Below are 10518 nucleotides of genomic sequence, written 5' to 3'. Positions count from 1 at the left end.
TTCTGAAATTTCAGCAATTGCTCAAGACTGGATGGCCAGTCATCAACTGTTTCCCTCCCTGATTTGGGTTATTTCCCCTTGTGTCTACCTCAGGCTGGTCTTAGCTATCTATTAATGTAACTCCCACCCACTTTTCTATTTCTGGCTATAGCTGTCACTAAGGTAGAAACTTCTTGACCTCTCTTTCTCATCTCTGCTTTGACCTTGGAGATTAAGGGAGGTCATTGTCACATCATCACTGGTTAGCCAATCAGGTGCACACTTGCCTTCAAAGACCTCCCTGTCCCATAGACATTCATAGGCAGAGTCAATGGAAGGAGGGAGCCAAGGAGGAGGCCTGGTGTAAGTCCAAATATGATCATTACAACATGGATTGTGTACATTCTTGCCCGCAAAGGTGTAGGGTTCCCCTTCCCACCAAAAACCAGTTCGGTAAGTGGAGTTGGTGGTAGCTATGAGGAAATGTTTCTAATATATCTTCTACCCTCTGCGCTCCTGCTGCATTTCCAGGGAGATTTTGTAATAGACAACTCTGGATTAAAATGCGGAGAGGGGGAACTGAGCTCCTAGGTATTATGAGGTCATCGCCTTCTCAATTTGTTCCAGGACATTGAAGTTGTGGAAAGTGAGGCTGTGTCTGTGGTACAGCACTGGTTGAAAAAAGTGAGTAAGATTCTCTATGACTCAGTGTAGCCAAAGTTCTAGACCTGACCAGTGGGTACGAGGGTCTGGACTCACCAGATACTAAGCTTTGCTAAGCTACTTGCCCAGAGGTGTACCTAATTCACCCAAATATCCTAAAGGACACAGGCTGGTGTCCTTGTAAGATATCTGCTAGTGGTTCTATTCACTCACTCAGCCCTGTGTCTCAAGCATATTGACTTGAGTGGATTCCTAAGCAATACTACCAGTTCAAAGGTGGCTCAGGAATACCTTGGGGAGTGAACCAGAGACTCAGTGAGTTCTCTGGAACTTCACAGGACAGTAGCAGTAGATCAGATTATACAGGAACTGAGGAATTTGGGGAGTGTTTGTGTGGGTGTGTGGGTTTGTATACTGTAACGGAAAATAAGAAAGGCAAAAAGGAAGAAGAGATAGCACAGCTAGGATAGGATGCAGAATGACAGTGGTTCAGAAGAAAGGGCTCATTTTTCAGACTGAAGAAGAGGCTTCCCAGGACATAAAGGAGAAGATGTCCAGCAACAACTCTCCTACCCGTGGCCAAGATATACATGTGACCAGAGATGTGGTAACAGACCAAAGTCTTTGAGAGTTTGAGGCTAGCTGTCTTGGGGTGGTGGGACAAGGGAGGGGTAAAAGATGGGAAGGATTACTAAAAGTATGTGTGGTTTGAGTGGAGTGGGGCTGGGAAGAGGGAGAGACTTCTGGGATTGGCTTCACCCCAGTCCCAGGCTCTGTGCTGAACAGAAATCATACGGATTCTGACTGGATTTCCTAGGTAAAGCACCATCTCTCAAAGTCTGATTTATTAACAAACCAGAGTCAAGAGGTCCTGGAGGAAAGAACTAGAATCCAGTTCATAAGATGGAGGTAAAATGCCCCATTTTCCCTGAGTAGAGGGTGGGAAGGGAGCTTCTGAGAAGGCAGGGGCCCTCCTTTTAGGATTCCAGCACAACCAAACTCATACATTCTTCTCTAGACATGCCCTGTTTATCTTGGAAATACTTTACCTTGCTTTGGGGTGTTGAGGATTATTTTTGCTGTCTTGGAAACCTAGCTGATTTCTAAATTTTTATATGACTCGAGGGACTGGAAAACTGGGCTCACTCACCATTTCTTAAATGTTTCTGAACACATTTTGTAGTGATTGTTAAGTGCCATAGAGTTGGTTCCGACTCATAGCAACCCTGTATAGGGTTTCCTAGGAGAACCACCAACCTGGAGGTTTAAACTGAAGCTTGAGGCCTAGTACATAGCCTATGGAGTCATACCAGAACACATTCTAGACTTCTTTAATTTTTGCACCTGAACTGTTGGAAGCAGCTGAATTTTAAACAACTTAAAGTAAATAAGCTCTTAAAATGCAAAAGCCAAAGCCCTTCTTTGCAACTGAAGTACAAGAGGTTTCTTAGTGCCTGAGGCAAAAAATTCTATGCTCCACATTAAGGCAGATATGTCTAAACTCACACAGAACCCCCAACCCATGAACTGCACCCCCACAGCCCTTCCGGTGACTCGGGCCACCACCAGCACCACCAAACACATGTTATTGTTAAGAGCTGGGCCAGAAGGGTGGGCCTTTTCCCTTGAATTTATTTGTTGTTGTTAAGTGCATCCAGTCAATTTTGACTCACAGCGACCCTGTGTAAGGTTTCTGAGGAGTAGCTGGTGGGTTTGAAACACCAACCTTGTGGTTAGCAGCTACAGCACCACCTTCTCTTTCGACCACATCCCTTCCCAGTAGAGGAAGCGTGGGATGAAACTCTCCTAGTGTAGATGGGTGGTTTAAATCCACCAGTAGATCCTTGGAAACCCGACACAGAATTGCTGTGAATGGGAGCCAACACCATGACACTTAACAATAACAAGCAACAGACAGAGTAGTGAAAGTGCTATCTCTTCACATCTGCACTGCCTTCTGTTTTTCTAAGCTCCATACATATTACTTTGAGAAATACATTTTTTATTTCCACATATAGGGTTTTCATATATTTAACCTACCTGGACTTTTGGAGTGTCGCTGTAAGATCAGCACTTGGCTGCAAACCACAAGGTCAGCAGTTTAAATCCAAGAGCTGCTTCTCTGAAACCCTATACAGGGTCACTGTTAGTCTGAATAAACACAATGGCACTTAACATCAACTACAAGTGGCATCAGCATTTAAAAAGAGGATTTAAATACAGAGTAATTACATAATAAAAGGAATAATTGTGGTTCAATTTGAGGCCCCTCTGGGAAAGGAGTTTTGGATGGGAAACCTTTAAGGTTTCTCAAACCAAAGATGTTGGTCCTTCATCCATCCAGTCATGGCCCTGTATGCGGAGTCTTGCCAGGTGGTACTGTGGAACTCTAAATGTTGCATTGGTTTTCTTTGGATAATCTAGACCGAACTCACAATATTTTCTTAAGCCTTAGTTGTACATCATAACTAAGTTTAAGCATTTGAGACATGCTTCAGGAACCACAGGAGTCCTGGTGTGGTACTGCAGGATAATGTACTGGACCACAGGTCAGTTTGAATTTCAAGGTCGGCAGTTCAAATCCACCAGCTGCTCCTCAGAAACCCTATAAAGGATCACTATGAGTCGGAGCCAACTCAAAGACACTTAACAACAGCAACAACATAGGAACCACAAGAAGTGTAATGGCTTCATGTGATAAGCACTGGTCTGCAAACCACAAGGTCTACAGTTTGAGCCCACCAGCAGCGCCATGGGAGAAAGATGAGGTTTTCTGTTTCCACAAAGATTTAAAGCCTGGGAAATCCTTATCCAGCATGATTATGAGTGGAATAGACTCAGTAGCACTTAACAGGAACTACAACCAATTATCTACATATCTTTTCACTCTGGATTTTCCAGGGAGATTTTATCTAAACAAACTGCAGGTTTCTCCACAATCTATTACTCTGGTGTCCTCTTCTAATACCAAGTATTCGGGGAATACGTGTCAGCATCATTTGATGCTCATTTGCTTCATAGCCATGTACTGATCACCTGATTATGCAATGCTCTTCAGAAGAAAGAAAATAATAAGACACAGCCTCCAATTTCAAGGGGATAAAGCTAGCTAGGTGAAAAGGTGTGTGATAGGTAAAGAACACACTGAATGAAGTAGCCATGAGGAATGTAGAAGCCATGCAGAAGTTCCACCTGTGGGCACCCTGATTACATAAATTCTAGGCAAGGTATTGTAGTGGTCACGAATCGGGCTGTGAACCTTAAGGTCAGCAGTTCGAAACTACCAGTTGCTCCATGGGAGAAAGATGAGGCTTGCTGCTCCCGTAAAGATTTACAGCTTCGGAAACACTGGGCAGGGTCGCTGTGAGTCGGAACCGACTCGATGGCACTTAACAACAACAACAAGCAAGAACCACCCAGGACACAGAAAACTTTCAGGCAGAACACTTGTTTCCATGCCACAAAAATTGGATAATCTGGATCCTTCCAGATGGTAGGACCAACTTGGCACCCTTGGAGTTACCTCCCCCTGGCCAAACCCACCTCCTCGGGGCCCAGTGCTCAGGTTCTCTCTTCTCTGATCCTTTCATCATCCCAAAGGGCTGGGTGCCATCTCTCTGTCCTATGAAGTCCCTTCTTTGATTATCTTTCTCTTTAGGCACCCACCCTGCCACTCTACCCTATGCTGCAGTCACTTTGTATGAATAATATTCATGAGCATGTCTCTTCCCCCTACACCCTTTGCTTACCTACATCATTGGAGGCAGTATCAGTGTTATCTATGGCCACCTTAGAAAGCCCTAGAGCATCTAGAGTTAGGTACTGCATAGAGGAAATGCTTGCAATAGCAAAAGAAGTGGGGTATTCAGTGGACAGACCACATTCTCTAGGGGATGAGTGGGATATGGGGTTGAAAAGACTAAGAAGAGAATTATAAAGAGCAAGGAAAATCAGCATGAAAAACTAATCAATCAGCCTAAACCACACCTTCTGTCTACTTCCCAATCCTCATATACAAAGAGATTCAATATGTGTGTTGGCTTGGTGTATCATCTCTGCAGTCCATCAGTGAATATGTCATTGCAATGCTTATAAAGAACTAATGAAGTAGAGAGGAATTCAGAAGGTGTGACTTTCATATCTTACAAGACAGCTGACCTGCTGTATAAGTCTAGTAAAGGCACTTAACTCACTTCTCTGTTTCCTTGACCCTCCTAGAACCATTTTTAAGTGCTAAGGAAGACTGGGTTGCTGTAGGTACTTGATTGGTAAAAACAAAACCGGTGTGATCATTATACAAGATGGGTGAGGGGCCAGCTCAGAAGCTCATGGTGCTGTGACAAGATCTAGCATACGTATAACCCAAATCTAGCAGCTTCAACAATGTCCAGTAAAAATGACGAAATGAAACTCAGGAATCCAAATGTCTTTTGCAGTCATACCCGTATCTTCCAAGTTCCAAGTGAGGTGAGAGAGGATGCTATGCGGGATCGGATAGAACAGGTGAGACGAAGGTAAGCATTCTGGATACAAGGGTTCATAGTTTTCACTGGGGTGGTTGGGGTGGGAGTAGCTCATGGGCTTTCTGCCCAACCTCAACTGTGTTCATTTGCATATTCAAAAGCAGGGAAAAGCAGTCACCAGAGTGGTTATCCTTTCTTATGTTAGTTTCACTGTGAACCCCTTTCCCTAGCTTAGCAGGAGTCCTTTCAGTCAGACTGCAAGACTCTGCTCCCAGGCCCTGGTGGGGCAGAATCCCAGTGTGTCTGACCACACAACACCTCAAGCCCTGGCCAGCATGCCCTGTGCAGGCTCTGACCCATAGTCCTTCTCCTTTGCACCTCCTCTTTTTCTCTGCAGCATATCACACCTGACAGTTGGTTCAGCTTATGACCCACATATTGCATCTTCCTATTCAGATTGCTAAGAGTGACAGGTGAGAGATCTGTCAGGTGAGTGACTGAGCAGAGTAGAGGGTTTATCTGGGCAGTTAAAAGGGACACATGACTGAGCTTTGGGGCCAACGAAGAGGGGTGGCAGCTGCCTTATACTCCTGGAAAGTTCTCTCAAATCTCTGGAAGGACTTGACATTGAGTTTCAGACAGACTCTTCCAATTGTGGTGTTATATCTCAATGCCATGTATCTGGGGATCATGGGAGAATTGCTAGAAATGCTTGTGTTGACTAAGTAGGTCTCTGGTAGGGCCTGCAATTTTACACTTCAAATGGATCCCAGGGGATGCATTGCTGTTCTCTGGATTACACTTTGAATAGAAGAATCAAAGAACATTTGGAGTCAGGAGAGGCAATTTGGTTTTGGGGAGATCACTTGACCTCCACTTTTGCACTTGGTACTGAGTGGTCAGCACCATGAATTTAAGGTCAGTGAGAGTGACAGATGATAAGACTCACTTATCAGGAAACGGGTCTCTTTTTATGTGGAAAGACGGTACTAGCTGGTGTGGGGGGCTAAGTGTGTGCTGATCTTAAGATGCAGCTGGTTCTTATGATGCTAAAATAGGGCCATGGAAAGGTCATGCTGGCCATTGGTCAGATGGTTCTTTTATGCCATGTTCTGAATCATTTACCCAAGAATTCTCATTTGATAATAGCTGACAGATGATATTTGTCAGCTGAGGGATATTTAACTTGCCAGGGGTTACTACAATAGGAAGAAACAGAGCCCCATGACTCAGTCCCAGATCTGTCTAGCAGGCAACTAACTTTACCTTTCATGGGCTTTTCTGGTCTCCAGATCCAGCTCTGAGAATGTAGATAGTGGAAGACCTAGGGGGAGACATGTCTTACATAGCCCCATTTCTGTACATGTTCCTATTACATTGGAATTTCTCTGTTCCTAGGTTGGTGTTCTTCAGGGTCAAGGAAGTGACTCTTGTCAGTACGTCCATCTCCCCTTGATCTGAAGAGGGACCAGAAAAGTGACACCTGGGCAGAGGGGACTCAGTGGTAGACCTTTTACTGTGACAGTGGTCACCCTGGGATCTCCTCCCTAATCTGCTAATAAAGAGACATGCTATTTAAGAGCCCTTTCAGAGTCCTGAGCCTTTAATTGAATAATTGTGAGGCACTGCAGGATCTGTGGGCCTGGCTCTGCGTTATACCTACTATACATGTTCATCAACACTACAGTGCGAGATGAAACAGGACTTGGAGGGCACTCTAAAAACATAATAAGGGTTTCTAACCTGCACTGAATGTGAACTGGGAAGGTAGGGTTTCCTAGAGGAAGTGTGGTTTGTTTGTTACATTAAAGAATTTATTGAGCAGCTGCTATAATAAAGGATAATATTTATGAGCACTCACTATGTGCTAAACACTATCTAAGGGTTCTGGGGTCCCATGGTAAAATTCTTGCCTTCCATGCAGTAGGCCTGAGTTTTGATTTCTAGCTAATGTATTTCAAGTGTAGCTACTACCCATATGTCAGTGGAGGCTTGTGTGTTATTCTGATGTTGAACAGGTTTCAGTAGAACTTGCAGACTAAGATGGACTAGAAAGAAAGGTCTAGTGATTATTTCCAAAAATCAGCCAACAAAATCTCTATGAATCACAACAATCCAATTTCACTCTGTACAGAGACATCATGAGTCAGTATTGGAGTCAACAACAACAAAGTACTAGCTAAATAATTTACAAGTATTCAAGCACTTATCCCAAGCTGTCCTCTGAGATAGATAATACTCATATTATTACGACTACTATTATGTAGTGGTTACGAATCGGGCTGCAAACCTGAAGGTTGGCAGTTCGAAACTACCAGTGGTTCTGCGAGAGAAAGATGAGGCATTCTGCTCCTGTAAAGATTTACAGCCTCAGAAACCCTATGCAGGGTCACTATGAGTCGGAACTGACTCCACGGTGCTTAACAACATTATTACTCTATTTTAGAAAGGAAGCAATATAAGAGCTGTTGTTGTTATGTTGTTAAGTGCCATCGAGTCGGGTCTGACCCATAGCGACCCTGTACAGGGTTTCCGAGGGTGTAAATCTTTACGGGAGTAGAAAGCCTCATCTTTCTCCCACGGAGCGGCTGGTAGTTTCGAACCGCTGACCTTAAGGTTCGCAGCCCGATTCGTAACCACTACGCTACCAGAGCTCCTTTATATAAGAGCAAGGGGGTTAAATTCATTGTCTAAAGTCACATGACTAAGCATAGTTGATAGTTCTGGCCTTATGACCCCCAAATTTAGTTTCTCCCTCAGTCTGCTACATGATGTGTTTGGTCCTTGACTTGGCCTGGAAATACAGGAGTTGAAGACTCAATGTTTCATTTTGACAGAGGAGATCAGTATTAAACAAACTAATTATTGGTCACAATTTTCATAATTACTATCAGGGAGAAGTATGATGGGAACTTGGTTTGATCAGAGAAGAAAACGCTAAGGAGATTGTTATCTTAAAAATCATAATTGGGAGTTCATAAAGGTTAAGTAGTTCTCCTGGTGTCATGTAGCCACTACATGGCAGAGCTAAGATTTGAATCCTTGCAGTCTCATGTTCGAACAATGTCCTTAATCATACATTGTACCACTGCGCTAGGTTGAAGGATCACCTTAGTTGCTGATAGTGGTAGCAATGGGCTAAGGCCAGTCAGATATCACAGAAGGAAGGAAGAGAGGTACAGCAAAATTGTGTCTGCCCTCTCCTACTATTCCCAAAGGCTAGGAACACCTGTACCTTTATTGCCTGCCCCCACCCCCCCATCCCAGCCCCAAGCATTTTTCTGGCTGCCTGCACCATTGGGGAAAGCTGAGAGAGGAGAAACAGGCAAGTAAGAGTTAACCAGACACAATGGACTCTGAGATAGAGGACCGAGGTATGATGGAATAAATGCAAAGAGATCATTACAGCTGGAAAGATGAGCAAGGGGAAGATGGATCAGGAAGATGTTAACAGGGAAGCAGGGACCTAGCCAGCTAGGGTGAACACCTTACCAAAGACTCAGGTCTTTCCCTGTGTGGGGATGATGAAAGAAGAAATGGATGATACAGAATTCTCATGGTGTGACGCTGTACTTCTGATGGCCGGCAGTTCACACTCACCAGCTGCTCCTTGGAAACCTTATACAGGGTTGCTATGGGTCGGAACCGACTCGATGGTACTTAACAACAGTAACAACAACTCACATGTGGAAACATTATGTAGGAGAATGACTCATCATTTGGGATGGTGTAGAGGATGGATGCAGGGTCAAAATGGAAAACTTTTGTGCATCAAAGGCCTTCTTAAAGTGAAGAGGCAACCTAGAGAACAGGAGAAAATATAGTCTCTGTAGGATAAACACTGTACTGTGAACCACAAAGTGACAGTCCCAGTCCACCAGCTGCTCCATGGAAGAAAGATGAGGTTCTTGGTTCCTACAAAGATCTACAACTCTGGAAACCCTATACAGGGTCTCTATGAGTCACATCTAATTCGATGGCAGTCAACACAACAACGTAACAGGTTTAATATTCAGAACATATGGAAAGTCCTATCTAATAAATAAGTGGACAAAGGACTTGAAAAGGCATTTCTCCAAAGAAAATCTACAAATGCCCAAGATACACATTTGAAAAATGTTCAGTGAGTCATTGTTAATAAGTGTCGTCGAGTTGGTTCCAACTCATGGCAAGCCTGTATAGGGTTTCCGCGGAACAGCTGGTGAGCTTGAACCCCCAACCTGTGGTTCAAACTGACTTTGCAGCCCAGCACGTTAACCCGGTATGGCACTGTGGGTTAATGCGTCAGACTGCAAAGCCATTTGAACTGCAAGGTAGGCGGTTCAAGCTCACCAGGTGCTCCTCAGAAACCCTATACAGGGTCGCTATGGGTCGGAACTGACTCGATGGTCTTAACAATAACAACCACACCAGAACTCTAATGAGTGAGTCATTAGAGAAATATAAATCAACACCACAATTAAATACCACTCCACATCTATTGTGTTGGAAGAAGTGCAGCCAGAGTGCTCCTTGGAGGCCAGGATGGCCAAACTTCATTTCTTATACTTCAGACATATTGCCAGGAGGGACCAATCACTGGAGAAGGATACCATGTTTGGTAAGGTAGAGGGTCAGAGAAAAAGAGCAAGACCCCCAGTGAGATGGATTGGCAAAACGGCAACATCAATGGGCTCAAGCGTGGCAACAATTGTGAGGTTGGCCCAGGAGAGGGCAGTGTTTCATTCTGTTACGCATAGGGTCACTATAAGTTGGTACTGACTTGTTGGCACCTAACAACAACAACCACATCTACTACAGTGCCAATCATCTGAAAAATGAAAAACAAAACAAGTCTTGGTGAGGATATGGAAAAATTGGAAATCTTGTTCATTGCTGGTGGGAGTGTACAGACTATGGAGAACAGTTTAATGATTCCTCAAAAAGTTAAACATAGTTACTATACCATCCAAAAATTCCACTCTTAGATATGTACCAAGAGTCTTGAAAGCAAGAATGCAAACATATATATATCAATGATTATAACATTATTGACAATAGTCAAAAGGCAGAAACAGCCCAAGTGTCCATTAACAAATTAATGGATAAGCAAAATATGGTATATCTATAGTATTCAGTCACAAAGAGAAATGAAGGTCTGGTACATACTGTTGCATGGATGAACCTAGAAAACATTATTCTGAGTGAAATGTCAGCCACAAAAGGAAAATACTGTCTGATCCCACTTATATAAAATATATAGAATAGGCAAGTTCATAAAGACAAATGGTAGTTACAAGGTGCTAAGGGAAGGAAAGAGTAAGTTATTGCTGATGGGTTACTAAGTTTCTGTTTAGGGGGATGCAAAACTTCTGGAAATGAGTAGTGGTGATGGTAAATGTAATTAATGTCATTGAATTACATACGTAAGTGA

At 43.6% G+C, this 10518-nt stretch overlaps 1 protein-coding gene across 1 annotated transcript; it reads left to right on the top strand.

The window, feature by feature from the left end:
- Positions 1 to 354: 354 nt before the first annotated feature.
- On the top strand, positions 355 to 5160 carry SPATA19 (spermatogenesis associated 19). Its single transcript, XM_006871014.1, has 5 exons — positions 355 to 432; positions 607 to 663; positions 1157 to 1249; positions 1460 to 1551; positions 5079 to 5160. Exons 1-5 carry the CDS (start codon positions 355 to 357, stop codon positions 5158 to 5160), a joined length of 402 nt encoding a protein of 133 aa, XP_006871076.1.
- Positions 5161 to 10518: the final 5358 nt, after the last annotated feature.

This window comes from Chrysochloris asiatica, unplaced genomic scaffold, assembly GCF_000296735.1.
Source record: "Chrysochloris asiatica unplaced genomic scaffold, ChrAsi1.0 scaffold00158, whole genome shotgun sequence".
Taxonomy (NCBI): Eukaryota; Metazoa; Chordata; class Mammalia; order Afrosoricida; family Chrysochloridae; genus Chrysochloris; species Chrysochloris asiatica.
Note: the sequence above shows the minus strand (reverse complement) of the source record. Positions and strands in the feature narration are given on the sequence as shown.

Coding starts and splice junctions, on each gene's coding strand:
- SPATA19 (XM_006871014.1), top strand. CDS start 355: ATGATCATTACAACATGGATTGTGTACATTCTTGCCCGCAAAGGTGTA. Junction 664..1,156: donor TACAGCACTGGTTGAAAAAA/GTGAGTAAGATT, acceptor CTCATTTTTCAG/ACTGAAGAAGAGGCTTCCCA. Junction 1,552..5,078: donor ATCCAGTTCATAAGATGGAG/GTAAAATGCCCC, acceptor TGTCTTTTGCAG/TCATACCCGTATCTTCCAAG.